At 45.9% G+C, this 25207-nt stretch overlaps 2 protein-coding genes across 2 annotated transcripts in view; both read left to right on the top strand.

The window, feature by feature from the left end:
- Window positions 1-14438, top strand: part of OBI1 (ORC ubiquitin ligase 1) — a 42157-nt gene extending 27719 nt beyond the window's left edge. Inside the window, exon 6 of the mRNA XM_079778504.1 lies at window positions 10254-14438. Within this exon, the coding sequence (XP_079634630.1) occupies window positions 10254-11766 (1513 nt within the window). The 3' untranslated portion in view covers window positions 11767-14438. The remainder of the gene's footprint in view (window positions 1-10253) is intronic.
- An 8082-nt stretch (window positions 14439-22520) lies between these two features.
- POU4F1 (POU class 4 homeobox 1) lies at window positions 22521-24443 on the top strand (the record flags this gene model as incomplete). Its single annotated transcript, XM_079778505.1, has 2 exons — window positions 22521-22643; window positions 23304-24443. The coding sequence occupies 2 exons, from the start codon at window positions 22521-22523 to the stop codon at window positions 24441-24443; spliced, it is 1263 nt and encodes a 420-aa protein (XP_079634631.1).
- Window positions 24444-25207: the final 764 nt, after the last annotated feature.

Consider the following 25207-nt stretch of genomic DNA (forward strand, 5'->3'; position numbering starts at 1 on the left):
TGTATTTTGAGAAAAAGTATTCATCTTAGAATTATAAAAAAATATGAAATAGCATATCTTAAAGTTTTCTCCTTCCATGAATGATTAGTATTCCCACTGATGTCATGTAAACTTCAAGGCTGATCTTCTTGGGCAGAAAATTAGGGCATTTCTGCATGGAATTGTAATGATATATATTTATCAAATAGAATGAAATTTATTCCATAGTGAAAGAGTAATCCACCCTCATAGGCAGTGAGTGTGTATATATGGGTCAGCTCTTTTTGGAGATTTACCCCAAAGGGGAATCTTTTCCTCTTCAATTTACATATGCTGCCCAACACTCCAGTTGTTTCTGTTAAGAATTTCTACATATCTCAGCCAGAATTTTCAACACTATAATTTTTTACCACAAATGCCTAATTAGTTTAATAAAATACACACACACACACACACACACACACACACACACACACACACACAAATCTTTCCTTAAAATTGTGTTAATAATATGAGCTATTTTTAAACTCTGCTCTCCATTTGCTATAAAGCAAATTCTACCTTAATTTTTTAAAAATATGTTTTTATTGATTTGAGAGAGAGGAAGGGAGAGGGATAGAGAGATAGAAACATCAAAGAGAGAAACGTCAATCAGCTGCCTCCTCTGCACCCTCTAGTGGGGATGGAGCCTGCAACCCAGGCATGTGCCCTGGCGGGGAATTGAACCAGTAATCTCTTGGATTATGGGATCAACACTCAACCACTGTGCCACACCAGCTAGGCTCTACCTTAATTTTTAAATAGAATTTTTGGGAGGTAGAAGAAGAATGTCTCCAAGGGCCTCAATTCTTTTCTAGTTCCATTTTCCATGTGACCTTTGTCTTTAAGGAGGAAATTGTGGCTTTTAAAATTCTTTTAACTATTGAAGCACTTTATATTTTGTGAATAAACCAAGATGCAACATAACATAGCTTGTATTTTTTTAATTCCTCAATATTAGGCCCTAAAACAAGTACCTATGTGATGTTTAAGCACTAAAATTTTGTATTTAAATTTTTCCTTATTTCACATAAGTAGCATTGTTTCCTTTTAGTTGAAGGTGCCTGCTGATTTGTGCATGAGTTAGACAAGATGATCATATATACTTTTTATATTTAGTACACTAAAAATAGAGCTTTTGGTTCATAGTTCTGGTTCAAATTTAGCTTTCATGTCTCTGGTTAAAACAGACACTCTCTTTGGTTGGCATTTGCCAGAATGATCTGTCTGGTCTATAGTTTCCTGCAAGGCTACTTTACCTTGAAAAATGATCTTTGGAAGTTTTAAAATACTCTTGAGCTTGTGTCTAAAACATACTACTTGGTGTTTGATAAATATCCATTTTGTGTATTCATATCTTGTTTTCCCACATCTTGGTGTTTGTTTTTTTAATTTTCTCTCCATGTTTCTCTTAGCAAATGTATGTATTAATAAATATCACAACAATGCTAGTCCCTTGACTGTTTAAACAGACTTTGTGCTCAGTAAACCTAGCTTGCATTCTACACTATTCCACAGTATAAATAGGTACTGATATTACTTAAGAAAGGATCTCATGTTCATACTGCATAATCTTGAACAAGAGACAACCTTTAAAACTTCTTATTTCTCATCTTTAAAATAACAGATTTTGCCTAGTTGGTGTGGCTCAGTGGTTGAGCGTCAACCTATAAACCAGGAGGTCATGCTTCCATTCCCAGTAAGGGCACAAGCCTGGGTTGAGCGCTCGATCCCCATTAGGGGGTGTGTGGGAAGCAGCTGATCAATGATTCTCTCTCCTTCTTGATGTCTCTGTCTCTCTCCCTTCCTCTCTGAAATCAATGAAAAATATTTTTTTAAATAAGAGCAGATTTTGCTTTATAAAGTTAACATGATGATTAAATTAAGTAAGATATATGTCAAGCATATGGCAATGTACTTGATGTAAGTAAACATTCAATAAGTTGTGGCTGCTGCTATTGTTACTGTCATCATCACTGTCAATAGTTGCCTCACTGCTGTTAAAGATTTATCTTCACACATACTCTTGGTTCCATCGCAAAAGTTCACTTTCCTTTTTTTTTTTATAGGCCAGGGGATAAAAATTTTGTCTTGTATCTTCAGGAGGGAAGACTGTAAGAATGTCTTCCTGTTCTCTTTCAGTATGCCTCATATTATTTAATACTAGAGGCCCGGTGCACGAAATTCGTGCACGGGGGGGTGTCCCTCAGCCCAGCTTGCACCCTCTCCAATCTGGGGCCCCTCGAGGGATGTCCGACTGCCCGGGCAGTCGGACATCCCTCTCACAATCCAGGATTGCTGGCTCCCAACTGCTCGCCTGCCTTCCTTCCTGATTGCCCTTAACTGCTTCTGCCTGCCAGCCTGATCACCCCCTAACCACTCCCCTGCCAGCCTGATTGACGCCTAACTGCTCCCCTGCCAGCCTGTTTGCCCCTAACTGCCCTCCCCTGCAGGCCTGGTCACCCCCAACTGCCCTCCCCTGCAGGCCTGGTCACCCCCAACTGCCCTCCCCTGCAGGCTTGATCACCCCCAATTGCCCTCCCTTGTAGGCCTGATCCCTCCCAACTGCCCTCCCTTGCTGGCCTGATCGCCCACAACTGCCCTCCCTTGCAGGCCTGTTCCCTCCCAACTGCCCTTCATCTTGTGGTGGCCATCTTGTGTCCACATGGGGGCAGCCATCTTTGACCACATGGGGGCAGCCATCTTGTGTGTTGGAGTGATGGTCAATTTGCATATAATTCTTTTATTAGATAGGCTAGAGGCCTGGTGCATGGGTGGGGGCCAGCTGGTTTGCCCTGAAGAGTGTCCCGGATCAGGGTGGGGGTTCCCTTGGGGCATGGGGCAACCTGGGCGAGAGTCCTGTGGTGGTTTGCAGGCCAGCCACGCACCCTAGCGACCCAAGTGGAGGCCCTGGTATCTGGGATTTATTTATCTTCTATAATTGAAACTTTGTAGCCTTGAGCAGAACCAAGCCTCCTCCTTGCTCCGTGGCCGCGGCCACTTTTGTTGGGATTTATTTATCTTCTGTAATTGAAACTTTGTAGCCTTGAGTGGAGGCCTAGGCCGGCCAGGGTGTGCGGAAAGCTTGGCTTCCTCCATCACCGGGGGCAACTCAAGCTTCCTGCTCTCTCCAGCTCCGTGGCTGCTGCCATTTTTGTTGGGATTTATTTATCTTCTATAATTGAAACTTTGTAGCCTTGAGTGGAGGCCTGGGCCCGCCAGGGCAGGCGGAAAGCTTGGCTTCCTCCATTACCGGGGAAACCCAAGCCTCCTGCTCTCTCCATGGCCGCTACCATCTTGGTTGGGTTAATTTGCATACTTGCTCCTGATTGGCTGGTGGGCGTGGCTTGTGGGTGTAGCAGAGTGGTGGTTAATTTGCATATTACTCTTTTATTAGATAGGACTAAAGACCCAGTGCATGAATTCGTGCACAGGTGGGGTCCCTCAGCGTGGCCTGCAGGGATTGGTCCGAAACTGGCAGTACAATGCCTCCTGCCACTCCTGCCTGCCGCTCCAGCTTATCCCGGCCCCGCTGTGCCTGCCATGGGCTTGCGCCCAGTCAGAAGAGGCGAGCACCGGCCGTGAGCCCTGTCTCTGGTGCCTATCCTGAGGGAGCCGCGGGGGGGGGGGGGTGGTGGAGGGAGGGATTGGACCTACAGGACTACTAGGAAGTGAGTGGCTGTCGCCGGGCTGGTGCGCCATAGGGACGTTGGGCCGCAGGGACAGCTCGGTCAGCTAAGCTGCATTCCCACTGTGGGAGCACACTGACCACCAGGGGACAGCTTCTGTGTTGAGCATCTGCCCCCTGGTGGTCAATGTGCATTATAGCGACCGGTCATTTGGTCGCTTAGGCTTTTATATATATAGATATTTTTGTGGAACCAACTTATGTGACTAGGATTGGTCATAGACAGTATATTTATGATTTAAAAATTCTCTTGAAATGTAGCATTTTTATAACTGAATTCTTAATTTGAAAAGAGAAAACCATCTTGAAGAAACTCTGGCAAGTCATATAGGTCAGCAGTGGGTAAAAATGTATAGGCCACTTCTTAAAGTTTCCTAGTAGTTTAAAGAGAGATGCCCCCCTTCTCCAGCACATGCGTAAGGATGAAATAGATGCGGATAATGTACAAACAACTCTTTGGATTCAGGTGAGAGAGAAATGCCTCCACCACCAAATACAGTTTTGAGCTCCCTACAGTCCTGGTCCTCTCTGTCCTCTTTTCCTAAAACATGCCCCCCCTGTTCACCCTGTGCACAATGCACAAGGCAGAGCATAGCACTGGGACCTCTCCCTTTCCTTCCCACTTCTGTCCTGAAGAGCTCATTTTACAAGCTACTCACTTAAGTCAGGTATAATTAAAAAGACGAGTTGGTACATTTAAGGAATCTCTAACTGGTGGATTATACTTTAGGAGAAAATTCTTAGGAAAGTGAAAGGAACAGTGGAAATTTCCTTTCCCTATGAAACTCTACTTGTCTTCCATGTTTAAAATAAAGAACATGCTTTTCTAATATCTCTGAAAGTCAGGGAATGAGAAGCTAGACATCTACAGCTATGTAGACAGGCAACTCTACAATAAAATCCCACTCTGTGAATGGGTCATTCTTTCTTAGGGTAAGTGTGGCAATTCTTTAAAAAAATATTTGAGAGTTACATAACTTTACTGGGTTTTCTCACATACTAGCCATTACTTTAGGTAATCCTGTGCTTGCTTTGGCAGCACATATACATGATATTGTTAATCCTCACTTTACATCCTTATAAAAGACCATAAAAATGGTATTTCAAGCTAAAACCACGCAAAGCAATAATAATGGGGAAAATCTCATTGTTCTATAACCTTTAACAATTTTTGTCAAAACATTACATCTCTTATTATTATTTATAAATGTACATGGAAATGAAAAAAATAATAAAACTAATATTTAGTAAGTAATGTTTATTTCTTTGTAAAAAACTTACAGAGAATAATCAATAGTGCTTGCCACCTTATGGAATAACTTATATATGAAGCATCTTTTCTAACACCTTAACGAACTGTCCTACTCCTTTTCTAACACCTTAACGAACTGTCCTACTCCTAAGTTTGCATCAGCTTCTATCACTTAATCCTTTGTGCTTTCAATGTCATGAAATATTTCCATTTTGCTTTAATGTGAAGGTTTTTGCTAGCCTGTTACTTCCTCTAGACATCTTTATTCTTTTCATCACAACCGATATTCTCACTTATGTCAATAAGTTTGCCTCTCCCAAGTTCCTCGAGCATATCTAGAGGCTCTCGAATGGTGACAGGTTCAACATTCCCATGATCACCTATTCTTCTATACTTACATTTACATTTGATTCTAATTTCACTTCTAGTATTAAATCACCTTTCATTTCTTTGCTGCTCCTTCAACTTTGTAGGCTAATTCTGTCTTTTGATTATCCATTTCTGTAAAATGTCATGTAGCAGCACAACTACATGATTTGCTGTTTGTGTGTGAACTGATTATCAGATCAGTGACCAGTCACTTTCAGACTTTGAAAACAGTGATCTGATTGGTCACTTATTATAATACACATCTGCTATTTATTGGTGTTTTGTAAACTGAAAGCTAGCAGTGAAAATTTTACTTTAATTTGAACCATGTTGTTAAGTGACTGATGTTATTTAATTAACCTGTGCCAGCTGAAATTTGTGCAGATCAGAACCGTGTACAGCAAGGACATCAGCATTGAAAATCTATCAGGCTAGATCACAAAGCTGGTCCAGAACCAAAGGTTTCTTTCACTTTGTTTCACAGTTGCTTTAGCTAGCAAGTGAGGAAAAGATATAAAATCGAAGCAGAATGGGAGGCAGGTAGCTCACTTTGCCAGTGTCCTCTTTGTCCCTCAAGATGATGTTTCTAAAGTTTGGTGGTCTCAGTACCAGCTGTGCTTGCTGTATTTTCCTTTTGTTGGGGATGCCTTTGAGAACTAGAGAGGGAAAATAAATTCTGGCATTTGTTCTTTTACTACATTTGTTTTCTTCTGACCTCCTTCAAACATAACCTGTTCCTCCTGTATGATGGTCTATAAGTAAATGTGGTCATGGGAACTTTTCTTTGTTGGAGGTGCCCTTGAAATAGTTATAATACCTCAAAGGTGAAACCAGTAGGACTTTAATTTCTTTTCCAGTAGCTACAGGAATAATCTTATATTTCTGTAGCTTTTTGGACAAGGGGAGCCCTCAACCAAAACGTACGTACACATCAGTTAGCATTGCAAGATGAGAAATCCTTTGAGCTTCTCCTGGATTCTAGCAGAACACACTTCCGATATCAGTTGCAGTTCCCATTCTGCTCTACGATGTTTTCTCTAACATAATGAAGCCTTTGGCCATCACTGCTACTTTGAAAATCAAAGCCTTTTGGTCTCTAATGGAATGTTTATGAAAATACTCCATTTTGAAATTTGCTCAGGAAAAGGAAGTATGGTAAATGATGTTAGAAATCCCTCCGGCTTGCCTTGGCATTGATTCATTTAATGAGATGTACTCTGGAAATATCTGGAATTACTGTGAATAAGAGAGTATTAAAACCCAAAGGTAAATAAGCTCTTATCCTCATTGTTTTCTTCCTTGGAAGTTTAGCAACATATATGCATTCCTAATTGTTATTTCTATGTGATCAAGTAAATTGCTCTTTGCCAAATTAATATAGGTATCTAGGGTAAGCTAAAAATCTCTAAAGCCTATGTCAAAAGTCTCATCTGTTTAGCTAAGGTGAAAGTGGGAGGTTTTTTTTGGATGGAGCATTGTAGAACGGCAAGCCTGTAGTGGGAAGAAAAAAAAAGCTATACTGTTATATGCCATGCTTTGTTGCTTTTCTTGGTGTCGGTGAAAAAAACAGCAGTCATATGTATGAAACATTAGGTTAGTAATATGGTGACTCATAAATCTTACATGTAAAAGAGGCCTAAGGACCTTCGGCTTATCCTGTGGTGTTGGCCCTATCTTGATGTAAGACATTGATGTGTCTTAAAATAATAAAATAACATCCATTCAAGAAATATTTAATGAAGAATTGCTATATACCGGGAACTGTTCTAGGGATCTAGCAGTAAATAGAAGATGGTCAAACTCCTTGCTTCCCTGGATTCTAATGGGGAAGAGAGAGACAGAAAACAAGTAAATTACATAGGTTAATTTATCAGTTCCATGGCTTTCATTATGCATTTCTGTTCATTTGTCCATCAGCATAGGTCCCTCAGTAACATGGTAAAATGGTCTGATCACTCCAGGTATTATAGATTGTAACGTATTGAAATGGAATTGAGGGCAATGACCTTTTAGAAAACAGTCAGCTCCATCAGTGACTTCTGCTTGCTTGTTCTTCTCATGTGCGTGCTCCCTTGCTGGCCTTTGTTGTTTGTTCTCATGGCACTTCAGCTTTCTTTTAGAAGTAACAAAAAATATGGTTAGGGCTATCATTTTGACTCAACTCAGAACCATTTTTTAACTTCTTTTAAAAACTTGTGGGGGCAGCTCTGGCCAGGTAGCTTAGTTGGTCAGAGTGTCGTCCAGATACACCAAGGTTGCAAGTTCGATCCCCAGTCAGGGCACATACAAGAATCAACCAATGAATGCATAAATAAGTAGAACAACAAATTAATATTTCTCTTTTTCTCTCCCTCCCTCACTTCCCCTCCCTTCCTCTCTCTCAAAAATAATTAATTAATTTAAAAAACCACATATAGGTGCAAATATAGCATCTTACAATGACATTATGTGTGAAAATGTCAAACAAAACCTGGAATAAGAAGCTTCTGATATTTTGAGAAATGTTCCTTATTTGTCAGTATAAGCCTCTGAGTTCCCAAGGACATCCCTTTCATAACAGACACTATTTAGTAACAATATTTGATTTTAAATCGTTTGATATTTTTCATCTGAGGATAACTTTATCATAAAAATTACACTTAAGAAAAAAGAAATTTTATCTTGGCAGACAAATTTAAAGCTGTCACTTTGCTGTGTGCATTAAATAAACATCCTATACAATTTTTCCATTTAAAAATACGTAGATTATTTTATTATGCCAGAGTATTTACAGTCAAGAACTCACATTGTTGCTGAAGGCATTAAAGATCTTTGTTCACTTCTTTAAATTACCTTACAGAAACTACAGCTTTGTCAAATACAACATTTATAAACCAAAATTTTTTTTACAAAAAGAAGGAAACACTTTCATTTTATCAAATACTCATCATGGTAAGCTTGGTCTTTAAAACAGGGAGGCTTGTTATTTTAGTTGCTTTTGTTTTCGTTATACCTATGTTTTTTTGCTTTTCTTTTTAGAGGTTGAAGGGAGTATGCTCTTTCTGAGAGTTCAGTTAATTGCAGTGTGTAGATCAATATTCAGCAACAAGTCTTTTAAGGCCCTTTTTAACCTTGCGATTTTATGAATCTATATTTACCTTTGCCCCTGCTTTTTTCCCTTGATGACAAGAGCCAGGATCATATCAAAGGTAAACTGGAGAGAGAATTGAGCCAGTGTAGGAGGACGTGATAGAGCATGTAGTAGTGACTCTAAGGGGTGCAGTTACTATTGGTTTCTTCTCTTTTATGTTTTTTTTAAATACTTCATACATTTTATTCATTGTTATTATTTTTATTATGGGGGGGATGGAAGATAAACCCATAGATAAAAACATTTGTAAAAAGTCACCTTCTTAAGTATCTTCCTCCAAGGAGACGACCCCTGAATTCTTCATGGTTCAATATATAATTAATAAAAGCAATGATTAAGAAAATAGCTTTTGTGGAGAAAAGTTATTTTTTTATGGGGTTAGAATATAAGGCTTAGGTTTATTGACTCATAGAAGCAGGTTTTTTTTAAGAGAATTTTCCTTGGTGGCCAGATGGAATTTAAGGTAGACATTTTATGTCCCTTAAGGTGGGACAGTCTATTGATTTTTGTATCCTCGGCTCCAAATATATCACTAGCCCATACTAGGTGCTCAAAACTGGACTGAACCCAATACCCATTCTTCTTCTTTTCTTTTTTCTTTTTTTAATCCTTACCAGAGGATTAAATAACTTCCTAACTTTTCCATTGCTTTCCAGGAGCTTATACTCTAAAGGGGAAGAGAGAGACAGAAAACAAATAAATTACATGGATTAATTTATCAGTTCCTATCTTTTCCATTGATTCCCAAAGAGAGTGGAAGGGAGAGGGAGAGAAAGAAAGAAACATCGATGTGAGAGAGATACACCGACTGGTTGCCTCCCCCAGGTGCCCTGACCAGGCTGGGGATTGAGCCATTGAGCCTGCAATTGAGGTATGTGCCCTGGACCAGAATCTAACCTGGGACCCTTCAGTCTGAGGGTCAATGCTCTATCCACTGAGCCAAACGGGCAAAGGCCCAATCAATACCCATTCTTAAGGCAGTTGAAAATAAGATAAGCCCAAGTAAAAGGAGTGAATTTTTGATGTGTTCTTTTTCAGTTACTCTCCAAAGTATTCCTTTTCAGAAAGTGTGAAAATGTTTTTATGCGTAATATATTGTAACCACAAGCACTGACTTTATATTTCAGAGTTGGAGAAAATCAGATTGATGTTTCACATAATTGTAAAATGCCAAAAATAAGTAGAACTGAAATGAGTTAAAGCCCAGTGTTCAGAAAGGCCAAGTAAAAGCTTCAGATCAACGGTGGCTATAATTGAAAGGATCCAAATAAGTATTTAAAACCATCCCTGCTGGGACTGCTAGGATTTCTGAATTTCAAATTGGCATTTTATGTTTGACAAGGTGACATTGTATAAGAAATGTATTATAAAACACTGCTGTACGATAGGAAAATGATTGAATGTAAATATTTCAAGATGTGGACCACTGTTCAAATGTTATCATAAATCTTTGCCATTGTTTTAGGGGATAACTCTTCATGCATATATGAGATGAATTGATAGAGCTAGTTCTTAGAAGGGAAATCTTCAGCGAGTTTCTGCTTCTTCTACCACTAGTCTGATTTGACCACAAAAGTATTCTTTAAATCTTTGCCATATTATTATATGCTTATTGTTAAATAAGTGGGGAAAACCTTTTTTTTTTTTTTTTTTAACTACATCTGGCATTGCTTTGTCCTCTTCATTGAGTGGTCTGAAATATCACGTGTGAAATTAGAATGGGCTGAGACAATTGGCACTCTTAAACTTTGAAAAGGCTTGAAAAGTAAGGCTAACTGTCCTTCCATTCCTTGCAGGTTTGGAAGGTTTACAGTAGCTGCTCTTCAGTCCAAAGTAGAACAGTATGAACGTGAAACCAATCGCCTCAAGAAAGCCCTGGAACGAAGTGATAAGTATATAGAGGAACTAGAATCTCAAATTGCACAGCTAAAAAATTCAAGTGAAGAGAAGGAAGCTATGAATTCCATTTGCCAGAGAGCACTTTCTACAGATGGCAAGGGGTGCAAAGGCAGCGAGGAGGATATGGCATCAACAAATCAAGGTGATGGTGCCAGAAAGCAGCTTAGCTCTTCGACCCCAAGTTCCCACCTGACACAGCCTTCTAACAGTTCTGCCCGGCAGGAAAGCACCAGCAAAACAGAACTAAATTGTTCTAAGAACAAAGACCTATATCAAAAACAGGTGGAAATAATGTTAGGTGTAACTGATGCCAGTATGGATACTTATTTGGAAGGAGATTGGGGTAATAAGCCATCTGATAGTACACCCTACAAAGATGAACTTTATGATCTTCCAGCTCCTTGCACTCCTTTGTCCCTTAGTTGCCTTCAGCTCAGTACTCCAGAAAATAGAGAGAGCTCTCTGGCCAAAGCAGGAAGTTCCAAAAAGCACTCAAACCATCTCAGAAAATTGGTGTTTGATGATTTTTGTGATTCTACAAATGTTTGTAATAAAGATTCTTCAGAAGATGATAAAAGTGAAAATGAAAAGAAATCAGAACGTTTTACTTCCCCAAAGACTGGGTTTTGGGATTGTTGTTCCACAAGCTATGCCCAAAGCTTGGATTTTGAAAACGCAGAGGGGAACACGATAGCAAATTCTGTTGGAGAGATTTCTTCAAAAATGAGTGAGAAATCGGGCTCATGTTTATCTAAGAGGTTGAATTCTATTCGCTCTTTTGAAATGAATCGGACAAGAACATCCAGCGAAGCCTCAATGGACGCAGCTTACCTTGACAAAATCTCTGAGCTGGATTCAATGATGTCTGAGTCAGACAACAGTAAGAGCCCTTGTAATAACGGTTTTAAGTCAGTGGATTTGGATGGGTTATCAAAGTCATCTCAAGGCAGTGAATTTCTTGAGGAACCAGATAAATTGGAAGAAAGAACTAAGCCAAACCTTTCCAAAGGTTCTCTAACTTCTGATCAGTTAGAAAATGGAAATGAATGGAAATCGTCTTCTTTTTTCCTCCTCTCTCCATCTGACCAAGAAATGAGTGAAGAATTTTCGGTCCATCCCAGTTCTAACTCAGGAACTAATGAACTCAAACCCCCAAGCTGTTTATTTCAAACCGAGTTTTCCCAGGGTGTTTTGTTAAGCAGTTCACATAGGCTGTTTGAAGACCAAAGGTTTGGGTCATCTTTGTTTAAGATGTCCTCAGAGATGCATGGTCTTCCTAACCACCTTCAGTCTCCTTGGTCTACTTCTTTTGTGCCTGAAAAGAAGAATAAAAATGCGAATCAATCAACAAAAAGAAAAATCCAGAGCAGCCTTTCTAATGCTAGCCCATCAAAAGCAACTAAAAGTTGACTCATTAGGAAGGGGCCATTTATGTTTTTGTCCAGAGAGGAATACAAGTTTTTAAAGTTACCTTTTTCCCTCTCATAAAAGTTCTGTACAATTTTGAATTGGTAATCTTTAGTCAACTGTCAAGTCAGAATGGTAGATTAGCCTATACCCAGAATACTTTTGTTCATTTTAAAGAATTTCTTCATTTTCAAATGGGAATATTTTTTACCAGAAGGTAGGCAGAAGGTTTCTTTTAAATGAATATTATATGTATCTGGTTTGGGTATATTTTGTTTTGAATCTTGATTTAACTATTAGATACAATGGCCTATTAATGAGCCTCAGTTATCTTCAGAACTAGGATTTTTTAAATAAAACTGTGTTGTCTACACACTGCTTATGACACTTGAGTTTCTTTAAAAGGTTTTCCTAGGGTGGACATTATTTTGCCCCATTTTATTTATGTCTAGTAGTGGCCTTTTATGCAAGGCCATCATGGAGAAATAGCACTCTAACCTTAGACCAATATTAAATTACTTTTTTTTTTTTAGATTTTATGTGTATGCATTTTTAATATTGTGTTTTGTTCAGTTTTTGTAAAAACATTTTGCTAGTATGAAAGAATACATTTGTATATGAAAATATTTGTTTTATGTCAGATAACTTTCCTTTGTTCATCTTTTTGTGTGTAGTGAAAAATCAAAAATTGAGCCTACTTTGGAAAGAAGGCATGGAACAGTTGGGTTTGGAGGAGCCTAAACATGGTAGCCTCATTGTTCCAGATAGACAGGTGCAAAAGCACTCACAAGTTCTTGATCCACTCGTGTGGATCTGCCAGGGAAGCTTTTTTGGAATGATCAAGTTGTTGTTTGCATGTTACTGTTCTTTGTAAAAACTCTATGCATGGTAGCATTCTTGCTTGCACTGTTTTTCTTAAGAAAAAGGCATTTCAGTTGGCTAATGGAATATCTTCTAAGTAGGACATTTTATTATTTTTTTTAATGAAGAGTGTTAGGGTGAGAATAGGTGAGCTAAAGCACAATTTATAATTTAGGGTCTGAAAAAGTTTGCTCTCAACATGTTTGGTATAGCTATATAGGCTTTTAAAAATGGTTTAATATGCTAGTGACTTGCTTAGCTAATGTGCACTGAACATTTTACATTGATATCATACTATTTTATGTTAATACTGCATGCTTTTCTATGTGAATTGAATAAAGGTTGCCATAGCATTGTAATTCTTGATATTGTCTCAGATATTGAATTAGCCTATAAAGATCAGTCAAACTTATCATTTTTAATGGATCTTACAATATAAGGGTTGACAAACTATGACCCATGGACCAAATCTGGCCTGCATCTGTTTTTGTGAAAGGCCTATGAACTAAAACGAGTTTTTATATTTCTTAATGTTTTTTTTTAAATGCAAGGAATATTCCATAACACAGGAAAGTAATAAGTAATTCGAATTCCAGTGTTTCTGTATAAAGTCTTATTAGAACACAACTACTCATTTGTTTACATATTGTCTATGGCTGCTTTTGCACTGCAGTGGCAAAGTGGAATAGTTGCAACAGAGACCATATGTCTCACAAAGCGTAAAATACAGAAAAACTTGCTGACCCCTGTCATTAAGACTCAGGATTCAACGAAACCATAAAAGTAAAACAAATCGCTTTTATGACTTGGAGAATCATGCCCTCCATTTTTAGAAGTAATAAGCCAAAATAAAAATTTTAAAGAGCTAATATAAAGCATTTTTTAATTTTATCATACATAGTTCCCAAAAAGTATTTATGTATCATTTTGTCTTTCTGATATGTTGAAAGCTAATGGATACTTTCAGAGATATTAGCAGTGTAAGTACATTTGACAATGTGGTTATACATTTGAAATTTTATTAAATGTAGAAATCTAAATGTTTTCTGAATAGAATAAATTTGGGGGTAAGCCTCTTATTCTGTCTGTAACTTTTCTGTGTCATGAATGTATCAATTTTCAATCCAAATATATACTGACACTGTGCAATGGAATCCAGTGTGTAACCTGATTTACTAATGCCTATCTACAGTAAGCGTGTCTATATTGGACCAGAGTATTTCCCAGCCACTTTAGAAACACTGCTCCATCCTTCCCAAAACAATATTTCATATATTAAATTAATCAAATCTGTAAATTTCTCAGTTGAAAGGTTTTATTTTAAATACAGTCTCATTTGTCCTCTTTATCTATGCCATGACAAATATGGTGGTCTCATATTTTTAATATATTTGTTATGTACACAAACTAAAAAACAACAACCATCTTTTATTGAATCCAAGTAATTTGCTAACCTATCTCATAATCCTCTTTTCAAATTCTGTGAGCCAACTGTTATCCCCAGTTCACAAGTAAGTGAATTGAGGATTAGTGGTCAAATGCATCTGGAATGGGATAGATCTGTTTTGCAGCTGAACCTCTAACTACAGAGCTTGTACTCTTCCTCCCTTATGCATGGGAGTTCACATTTCTAGGCCAAAGAATGAATGGATATGAAATTTCCAAGGATCCTTTAAAACATGTTTTAGAAGTATTAGTGTGTTCTTTTTCAAATAAAATTTAATTCCTGCCTCTGTTCCTGGATCTGACTCTGCTACTAAGTGGAAGCTCAATGATGGGAGTGTGTATGTGCCACTTTCAAGTTTATAAACATTCACATTAACTCTGACACTTACATGAATTTAAAAATAGCATTAAGGCTATGTTAGAAAAAGATGCACTAGTGATAAAGGAAGCAGACACTTATTAGTTCATGTCTTTATAAAAACAGCATCTGTTAACTGCTCATCTTTCTAAAATGCTATATACAGGGTGACATGCTAGATTTTTTCTTTACATGACCTTTAGCTTTCATCTTTTAATTTTCAAAATCTACATCCCATCCAAAGCAAGTCTTTTTCCTGTTTTAATGGACCAACTGAGACCAAGACTCAAAATGGTAGACCCTTAATTTCAAATCTGCTTTGTTTTCCTCTAATCTCTTTTTCATTTACCTTGGTTTGAAACAACTATAGGTAACACTGAAAAAGGGAAGAACGTTGATCTTGAACCCTAAGATGTTTCAGGAACTTGTTTCTATATACTTCAGTGCTTTCAGTTTTTAAAATATATACACTAGATTTTTTCCCCCTTTGCTTTTGACCCTGTGAATATTTGAGAACATCAGATTAACAGTTTAACTTTATTGAATGTAGCCTATTAGATTAGAGGGGTTTCCCAAAGCCTCCTAAGAAGGTCTTTCATTCCTATTTGTGGGAGTCCTACAACATAGTCCTTGCCCATCATGATGTAACCTGATCCTTATAATACTTGGCAGAGAGAAAACCTTTTAAGCAATGATCTCAGAGTGCATAGTGAACATTTATTGCCTAATTCTCGGAACCTTACTCTGAGCGAGGAAGCATCTGTTAAATGCAGATTTCTTTTGAGAACTCATCTGGAACTCAGGCTAGGGTGATTTTGTTTTATAGGACAGGCAGGCTAGAATACCTTGAATTGAAGCTACGCTTCTTGAAAGATGGTGGGTTCCTGGGTCTGCTGTGTTTTAACAGGGAGCAGACCTCCTGTAGTAAATGTTAGTTGGATTAGGCAAGTGTGTAGAATCATGGGCCATCCGTGACACTTACAATTTGGAGGTGGAAAGCTCCAATCCCAAAGGACAAGAATTTTACATAGGCATTTACTGAGACTTTCCGTGAGGAGGGAGGACCTAGTTCTGCTCCATTATAATTCTTAACAACATATCCATTGGTGAATGGAAAAGTGCTCCTGTTGGAGAGAGCGTGGAGCAGAGCGGAAACCGGATGGCTTCACGTTGGTACTATTGGTACTGGGTCTTTAAGGATGAATAATAGTTCAGTGTGGAAGAGGGCATTTCCTGCGTGGCCGCTCTGCTGGATGGGACGCCTGTTTAGCCTCCTCCTAGAAGAGGTGCAGAAGGAACCATTCTCTAAGGTCAGGGTTCCCGATTGGAAAAGGTTTCCAGATGCTCCAGCCTGATCTTGCAAGTTTGTCTTTGCCCCGCCTTCTCCCTCTGAGCATCCCCGGAGACTCCAGGCTTGCCCTCGCCGCGAGGGCCGGCGGCCGCCTGATGGCGAGACAGTGACTCCCTGGGCGCTGAAAGGCTCAGGAGGTGGCTGGACTGGCCCATCATCTGTCCATTAAGCCGAGGCTTGGCGCTCCGAAGGCCGGAAGGCGCGACCTCGCTTCACTCCCAGGGTCATCTTTGTGCTGGGGTGGGGGTGGCTGGAGGCGGGGGAGAGCGGGCCCTCCGACCGGGCCCTGAGCCGTCTTTCCGCCCCGCGGTTCCAGCGAACCCAGCCTTCCCGGATTCCCGCATCCAGTACCGCTTCCCCCCTCCTCCGATCTAGTCTCCCGGGAGCACAGACACGCCCGGCGCCCCTCAGGCCGGAGTTTCCAGCGCTTTGGAGGGCGCTCTCAGCGGGTCCCGCCCCGTCCCCACCCGAAGAAATGACTGGCTCTGCGGTTTCCTTTAATTTTATTGCCACTCACGGACCTGGCGATTAAGACGCCAAACCAACAAAGAGTTTTCTTTCCACCTTAACCTTGCACACAATCCTTTAACAAATTAATTAATCCTAATGAATTAACACTTCATTTATTTAAACGCGCTACAGTCCATGAATTAAATTTTCATGCAGTGATTAAAGGCTGTTAAAATATGCATGATTTCGTTAAAATTTTATAATAAATCAGGGCAATGTGTTACATGACAAGGCAACTATTTCCCAGTCCCTCGCAAGGGGCTTTGATTTGTGCGGGCGGCGGGGAGGAGGGGCGGCTGGCGGCGGCGGCGCCGGCGAGCGATGGAGCCGGGCGCCGGGACCCAGCTCCGCACTCCGGCGGGTGGACGCGCGGCTTCGCGCTTCCCTCCGCCGCCTCGGAACCCTTCGGGGGATCCTGCTCCCGCCGGCAGCGCTGTGCCTGCGGAGGGCCACGCAGCCCGCCGCTCGGCCCCGGGGACGGCCCGGGCGGGTGGGCTGGGAGTCCTCTGCTGGGGACTGGCGCCGGCGGAGCTCCCTCCAACCTGGGAGCGCGTGCGCCCGGGTCGCGGCCGCGGGCCAGGCGGCGGGCCAGGGCACCGGAACGTAGATCTCCTCGCCTGGGGTCACGGGCGGGCGCGTCTGTCGCTGAGTTGGTTTGTTCGTTGTTTTTATCCAGAGGAACTCGAAACCCTTTCTGTAACCTGCGCGCTCTTGCCGTGTTGAAGCTGCCTGGTCGAGGCAGGCGGCGGCTCTGCGTCTCTGGGGGCCTCAACCCCAGGGGCCTGTGGCCATGCTCGGTGCTTACAGCGTTGCTCGCTTGGGCAACCCAACTGGTTCGGGCAACTAGCGGGCGGGCCAGGCGTGCCCCCGCTGGGACGGAGACGTAGTTGTCTTGTATCACCCCCAGGGCTTTCACGAGGTGGGTGGGTTTTAAGGCCGCAGAGAGATCCGGCTGGAGGTACATACAGGGGTGGGCAAAACTGGTTTACAGTTGTTCGTATAAAAATAGTACAATGATTAATAAATAAAAACACAAGGATAAACTCTGTTTCGCGTACTCACAACTGTAAACCTACACGTGCCCAGCCCTGCACATAGACCCCTACTTCTGTAGCGCCGAGGGATAACGACCCGCAGGGAAGTTTACTGGGCGCGTCACCATAGGTGCTGCAAGAGCATCATGGCCGTCTCTGGGTGGGTGGTCCACATCCATGAAAATGTTCCCAACGGAAGTTGCATTTGAATTAAACGGACAGAAGAAACAAAATAGTGGATTTTCCACTGGATTACGCCAAAACATATCCCGCGAATCCCAGCTGGACCCCAGTCTGGATGCGGGGCTGAGAGCCTTACTGGAGATCACCACCGGTCCCAATAACTCATCCCCTCGCCCCTGACCTCGGGGACAGACCGAGACCAGCGGCCCCGGGTGCGGACCGGGACGGGGAGAAAGGAAGGACAGAGGCCTCCAGGAACCCCCAAGCCCCAGCCGGCCAGAACGCGACTCTTGCTGGCCGCGCGCCTTGGCCTGAGTTGGGCCCTGCGGGTGGCAGGGGTGGGCGCCGAGGCCGGCGGGCTGTGGTGGGCGGTCCGAGGGCCCTTGGCAGGGCCGGTGAGGAGCCCGGTCTTCTTGCCGGGGCAGGGACCGAGTCGGATTGCGGGAGGGGAGCGCTGAGAGCCGAAGGATCAAAACAGCCCAGGCGTGGCCCTTGAGAAGGCGAACAGAGTCCAAGTGGAAAGTACCTTACCGGTCCCTCCTCTAGCTCACCCTTCGGACAGTGTCCGAGCTGGGGCGTGGGAGGACCGCCCTAGTGCCACCCCTCTTTGGAGAAACACCCCACCCCCACCCCACCCCCACCCCCACCACAGGCCGGCTCCTCTCTGCCTGCCTCTTCCCACTGCCTGAACCAACCCAAGCCTCACCTAAACCCGGCTGCCCCTGGGCTCTGGGGCTTCCCCTGCACGCGGTGAATGCCTAGTTTCAACCTGTACAACTGCCGGAGGGACACCTGGGGTCCCCAGTCTGGGAGGAGCAGAGGTCCCCCTTGGGCCACCGGAACCCGAGGTGGCCCAGCCTGCGGGTAGGGCCCGATCCCCGGGTTTGGGCAAGAACGTGGGTCCGTATCCCCATCTCCTGTGCCCACACAACCTCCGCGCACTTAAGTGAACATTCCAAACACTGCCTGAATCAGGACACAGAACTGCAACGAACGGAGGGAGAGGGGGTATGCAGGCAGCGGCTCCTGAGTGGAGCGCTAACTTCCCCCAAGCCCCTTTGGAAGGAGCAAGGCAGCCGCAGCGAGCGGAGCTGTCAGGCACGCTCTCCTGAACTTGGTGTGTGTGTGTGTGTGTGTGTGTGTGTGTGTGTGTGTGTGGTGTGTGGGGGTGGGGGTGGGGGACGAGGGGCAAGCGGGCGCGTAGGACAGTCAAAGGCGAGGAGACGTCACCCCCAACAGTGCGGGCTCCCGCACAGCGCCTCTGTCTCGGGTCCTCATTGGAACCAAGGAACGTCTGCTCCCTGAGCTTGGGAAGGAGGCTCGGCCAAAGGAAATGTTAAGTGGGGCCTGCCAAAGGAGGAGGAGAAAATTAATTAATGAGGGAAAGAAATGTGTCTCTGATCCAGATGATAGACTCCCTATCCCTGGGGGGCGGAAATTCCTTGGAAATCAATAGCTGTGCATTCATTATCCGCCCCTTGATAAAATGCAAAGCTATGAGATGGGGGAGGGGGTAGTCTGTGTTGGTCATTAAACAAGAAGAAGGAGGTAGGGGGAGGGGTTGGGGGTGGGGACATGCTCAGGAGTCTACGCCGAGGCTCAGCCCCATGTGGGCACCGTGAGTACAGGCAGGGGGCAACTAGTGACTGCACTTGCCAAACTGGGGAAACAGGGACGCATTCCTGGGCTGAGCCCTGGTCCACCACCCTTTCCTTTCACTGCCTTGGGGTCAGTAGGGAAAGGCTTGATAAGGTCTAAGGCACACCTGCCTCTAGATCCACCGCTGTGCCCCACTCTCTAGCCTGGGGCTAATGCCCAGCAGGGATATGGCAGGATAATTCTCCAACCATCACCCTCCCACCCCCGTATTTCTCTACAACTACCTCACATTGCACCTGTCACACCTGTGCCATAAACACCGCTTCACCTGTAGCTGCCTCGCTGTCAGAGATTGCCACCTCCTGGAGGGCAGATGCCCATATTTTACAACTCATTTGATCTCCAGTGTCTTGTCTTGGCCCAGACTGGTGCCCAGCGAGCATTTGAGGAAGGAAGGTAAGGTAGAAAATAAATGAGAAAGGGATGAAATAATTGATTTTGGAAATAGAACGTCTAAAGTCAAGATGTACAAGCTCTGTGTGAGGACAGCACACCCCTCTGGCCAGTCTCCATCTCCTTTTTAGGGAAAAAAGAGACCTGGCGTGATCTTCCTGCTTGCCCCCCAGTAGCCCTGGCTTGTTGAAGCCTCTCTGGCTTTCATCCTGGCCCTCCCCATCTGCCTTCTCTTCCCTCCTATTCACGTGTATTGTTGTATGGGGCATGTTTACTCTGTTCAAACACCTTGCTAAGCGCCATGGTGGACAAAGATGTGCCTTAAATGAACTTCCAACCAACTGGTTGGGGAGTGGGTTGAGAACTGTGCCCACAGCCCTCTTATTTCTAGCCCCTGGAAAAGCAAGATATTCTGGGCAAAGGTCTGACCCGCCCCCCACACCACCCCCCAAGGTAAGAAGGGATCCGGTGTCCAAAGAGGTAAGCTAAAAGTGGTCTCCACAAGGCAGCGAATTCCTGACCTTAATCCAGGTGCCTCTCTGCTCACTGGGCTTACTGGTGCCCTCCAAGCTTTGGAGGGTAAATCAAGATGAGCTTTGGGTACTCTGGGGTTCGCCTTGCTCTCTGGAGGTCCACCTGGGCCCAAATCTATGCGTTTCTGTCTCCCTGAACCCTTCACGGCCCCTAAAGGCCAGCGTTTCCCTTGGGTGGGTGCTAGTATCCCAGCGCTCGCCCGCAGCGGGGCCCTTCTTTCCCTTGAGGGAGAGCTCAGAGAACCTCCGCGAAGGGTGTCAGAAGGGATTAGGTTAAACCTGGACACCCGCTGCGACCACTGCGTGGGACTCTCTCGCTCCCTCCAGCGCTGTCCTGCTCATCGTCCATTTCTCGAAGAGATAAAGTTACATTTAGCACTCCCAGGGGACCGTGTAATGGATGGAAACGCGGCTCCTTCTCGCACCAGCAAATGAACATCCCTCTTACTCCCTTCTTGGGCTGCAAGGGGCGGGTTGGAGGTGGGGGTGGGCAGAGAGAAAATGAAAGAAAGAAAAGAAAAGCCACGGTGACGCCTGTGGGCTCCTCTTAGAATTTGATTAGTGATCGAGTATGCTAAATACACAGACTATTGTCCAAAGAAAAGATAAATTCAAACGCGAATGCAAATTTAGGTTTATAGAAGTGAGATGTGCTCATTGGTGGAAATACAGATCCCTTTGGTGTGGGAGAGACCAGGAAAATTATTTATCTGATCTCTGCCTCCCATAAGCAGCCCCTTGCGGTTCTCCAGCTCTCTCGCCCCAGATGTGATAACATCTGGGCTATTATCACTCCGGGCTAGTGCTGCTCCTTGGGGACTCAGGCACCTGAACTGTGGTCCCCTGTGAGGCCCTGGATTTGCCCACCACGAAAGGGCCATACAATAGGTTGGGTAATTGATTTATTCTCTTTTTAGGTTTTGATTTTACAGTAACAAAAATAAATACTGTAAAAGCCAGGTCAGAGCTTGGGCCCGTTCTTTCAAATTGGTTTGGGTTAATATTTTAATTACGTTTTTAAATAAACTGGCTTAATCCTGTCTCCTATTGAAGAAAAAATATACATGGCGAAGAAGCCAAAACGATGGGAGGAAAAGAAAGTTCTTTTTCCAACATCTTATTCCCTTTTCTCTGAAGTGATTTCCTTTTCCTGGAGTTTCCAGGATAAAGTGTGTGTGTGTGTGTGTGTGTGTGTGTGTGTCCGCGCGCGCGCGCGCGCGCGCGCGCGCGCTGAGGGAAGGAAAGGATCCCAACTACACCCTGTTAACTATTTTTCCTTTTGTTTACTAGAAGCCTCAGATCACCCGGAGCTCGTTTGAAATGTGGGTTTGTACACAGTTAAAGGAGACAAACAATAAGAGAAAGGCACAATTTCATTTCAACAGCCATTCCCCGAGTAGAAAGCACACGCTCCTTGTGGCTTCTAAGTGGCTGTCACTGTCGGTGCCTGACACAGTTATATTCACAAAAACAACAACAAAAGTATGCGGAGGAAATTAAATTATATGGAAATCAATAGCGTCTGACTGCTTCAAACAAATGTCTGTCACCGCGATTATTCTCCAGGAACCTATTTATAAACCTTGAAAGAAACAGGTTCTTGCAGCACAGGACAGCACCTTCTGCATTTCTGTGTTGTTATTTATACTGTATACAGAGGAATGCGCGGGCATAATTTAACATACAAATGCCCAGCTCTGTACATTATATAACAGCTTGTTAGACATCCCAGCGAGGAGGTGTGCCTAAGTAATGCGCATATATTCAGGGCTTGCGCGGGGGCGGGGGCTGGGAGAAGAGGGGAAACCTTGGGCTGCGAGTGAACGGACACGGTGGCTTTCTCTCCTTAAAAGGTGCCTGCCTACCCTCAGACAATTGCTGGCCCTTTTGATCTCTTCAGACCCGAGGTGGGAAAGGTGAGGTGTGCAGTGCGCATGCCTGGTCAGCTACAGGTACAACACCTGCGCTGTCCTTGCTGGTGGTCACTATAAGAGTGGCTCCCACGCGCCGGTCCCTGCCCGGCGAGCGCGCGCGCGCGCAGTCGCCCCGCGCCGCGGAATAGGAGAGCGCGCGTCAGACAGACCGAGACAGCTGATGACTGTCAGCGCGGCGGGGCCGCGAGCTCTCGCGAGAGCTCCCCGGGCCGGCCGCGAGAAGTGGGGCTCAGGTGTAAGAGGAGTGCATCCCGTCCGCGCGCGGGGCTAGAGCTCTTGGAGAAGTGGGCTCGGTGCGCGGCGCTCTGCGCGGTCGAAGGGAGCGCCCGGCGGCCGCGGCGACCGCAGGAGCAGCAGCAGCCCCCCGCGTGGCCGCCGCCTCCGCGCCGCCAGCCGCCGAGGCTGCAGCCTCCGAAGGGAGGCCAGGGGAACCGGCGTGCGGACTTTCCCGCGGACTTTCGGAGTGTTTGTGGATTTACATGCCAAGCCATCAAGATGATGTCCATGAACAGCAAGCAGCCTCACTTTGCCATGCATCCCACCCTCCCTGAGCACAAGTACCCATCGCTGCACTCCAGCTCCGAGGCCATCCGGCGGGCCTGCCTGCCCACGCCGCCGGTAAGCGCCCCACGCCCGCGGCCCCAGCCCGCGCACTCGTCCCCTCCCCGTCTCCGAGACGCTGCATGTCGGGTGCTGGTGTGTGCAGAGGTCCCGGTGCGGGGATTTGAGGGCAGGGATTGTTAGAGACATCCCGTTGCTTGGTACATTTTGTACAGTGGCACTTAATGTCATGTTTCTGTCGCCCCTGCCTTCCTGTCGGGCGCTTGCGATCAGAGTGGGGATCGGTGGGGCCAGGACTCTCGACTTTGCTCCACTGTCTCTGTTAATGTCATGCCTCGGAAAGGCGATCTCTGCGTGTTCGGTGCGCGACACGGGTCCCAGCTGCGAGTTACATCTCCGTTTCTTCTTCTTCCCCCTCTCCTTTTTCGTCTTCCCACTCTCTTCCCCGCAATGTGCTCCTGTGTTCTCCTCTCCCTGCATCTGTTCTCTTCCCTGCACTCTGACCCTTCTCCTCCGTTCCCGGTCCCCTCTCCCACACGTCCCCATTCTGTTTTTCCCCGGTCTCCACTGTCCCCACCCCTGTTGTTGTTATTTTGGTTGCTTTGTGTGTGTCCTTTGCTTGTTGTGCTTCCTGGTTTGTGTGTGGTTTTGTTTTGGTTTGTGTTTTGCTTTTTTGGTTTTGTGGTTTTTTTTTGGTTTGGTTTGTGTCGCCTGCAGCTGCAGAGCAACCTCTTCGCCAGCCTCGACGAAACGCTGCTGGCGCGGGCCGAGGCGCTGGCGGCGGTGGACATCGCCGTGTCCCAGGGCAAGAGCCACCCGTTCAAGCCGGACGCCACGTACCACACGATGAACAGCGTGCCGTGCACGTCCACGTCCACCGTGCCGCTGGCGCACCACCACCACCACCACCACCACCACCAGGCGCTCGAGCCCGGAGACCTGCTGGACCACATCTCCTCCCCGTCGCTGGCGCTCATGGCCGGCGCGGGCGGCGCGGGCTCGGCGGGCGGCGGCGGCGGCGCCCACGACGGTCCGGGGGGCGGCGGGCCGGGGGGCGGCGGCGGCCCAGGCGGCGGCGGCCCCGGGGGCGGCGGCGGCGGCGGCGGCCCGGGGGGCGGGGGCGGCGGCCCGGGCGGCGGGCTGTTGGGCGGCTCCGCGCACCCGCACCCGCACATGCACGGCCTGGGCCACCTGTCGCACCCGGCGGCCGCGGCCGCCATGAACATGCCGTCGGGGCTGCCGCACCCCGGGCTGGTGGCGGCGGCGGCGCACCACGGCGCGGCGGCGGCGGCGGCGGCGGCGGCGGCGGGGCAGGTGGCGGCGGCGTCGGCGGCGGCGGCCGTGGTGGGCGCGGCCGGCCTGGCGTCCATCTGCGACTCGGACACGGACCCGCGCGAGCTCGAGGCGTTCGCGGAGCGCTTCAAGCAGCGGCGCATCAAGCTGGGCGTGACGCAGGCCGACGTGGGCTCGGCGCTGGCCAACCTCAAGATCCCGGGCGTGGGCTCGCTCAGCCAGAGCACCATCTGCAGGTTCGAGTCGCTCACGCTCTCGCACAACAACATGATTGCGCTCAAGCCCATCCTCCAGGCGTGGCTGGAGGAGGCCGAGGGCGCGCAGCGCGAGAAAATGAACAAGCCCGAGCTCTTCAACGGAGGCGAGAAGAAGCGCAAGCGGACTTCCATCGCCGCGCCCGAGAAGCGCTCCCTCGAGGCCTACTTCGCAGTGCAGCCGCGGCCCTCCTCGGAGAAGATCGCCGCCATCGCCGAGAAACTGGACCTCAAAAAGAACGTGGTGCGGGTGTGGTTTTGCAACCAGAGACAGAAGCAGAAGCGGATGAAATTCTCCGCCACTTACTGAGGGGGGTGGGGTGGGCGGGAGCTGGAGCGGGGGGCTGAGCGGGGAGCTGCAGGGGCCTTTCGGGGCTTCCCCCCGGATTTGGAGTGTCCGTTATCCTGCCTGCCTTTGGCGAATCCGTCCTCCAGCGCTCTCTTTCGCCCCCCTCCTTCCCTTGTGCTCTCCTTGCCCTCACCTTCTCCCAGCCCGGAGGACTGGGGTGCTGGGTGTGGACGTCGGAGAGGGGGCATTTGGGTGAGCTGGTAGTCGAGGGCGAAAGAAAGCAGAGCCCGGAGGAGGGGTTTTGAGGAGCAGGATGGTTCTGGGGGTTAGGGTGGGGGGAGACTGGAAGGGTAGAGAAATGGACTGTTTTGGACCAGAGACATTTTATCAAAATCTCCTGGGGACCAAGGAACTATGTACAAAAACAAATCTACCAACCACCAAAAAACGAAACAAATAAAAGCAAACTAAAACAAAGCAGAACAAAAGCAAATAAAATATGCGTTAGAAATTTAACTCCAGGGAGCCATATTCTGCAGCTTCAAACCCCCCCCCCCCCCCAAGGAAGAGAAAAAAAGCACCACCATTATTACCACTGACCCAACCCTTCACAAATGAACTGAAAAATGAAAACCAAATGAACTGGAAGGTGAGATTGTGGGTAGCTAAGCTAGTTGTTCTGTGCATTTAATTTAATTTTTCCTTCTCAGTTTCACCTCTACCCCACCCACGTTCTCTTTATTTTTTGCGTTCCAAAGAGACTGGATGGCTGCTCTCCATTGCCA

This window comes from Cnephaeus nilssonii (genome assembly GCF_951640355.1).
Source record: "Cnephaeus nilssonii genome assembly, chromosome: 8".
Classification (NCBI taxonomy): Eukaryota; Metazoa; Chordata; class Mammalia; order Chiroptera; family Vespertilionidae; genus Cnephaeus; species Cnephaeus nilssonii.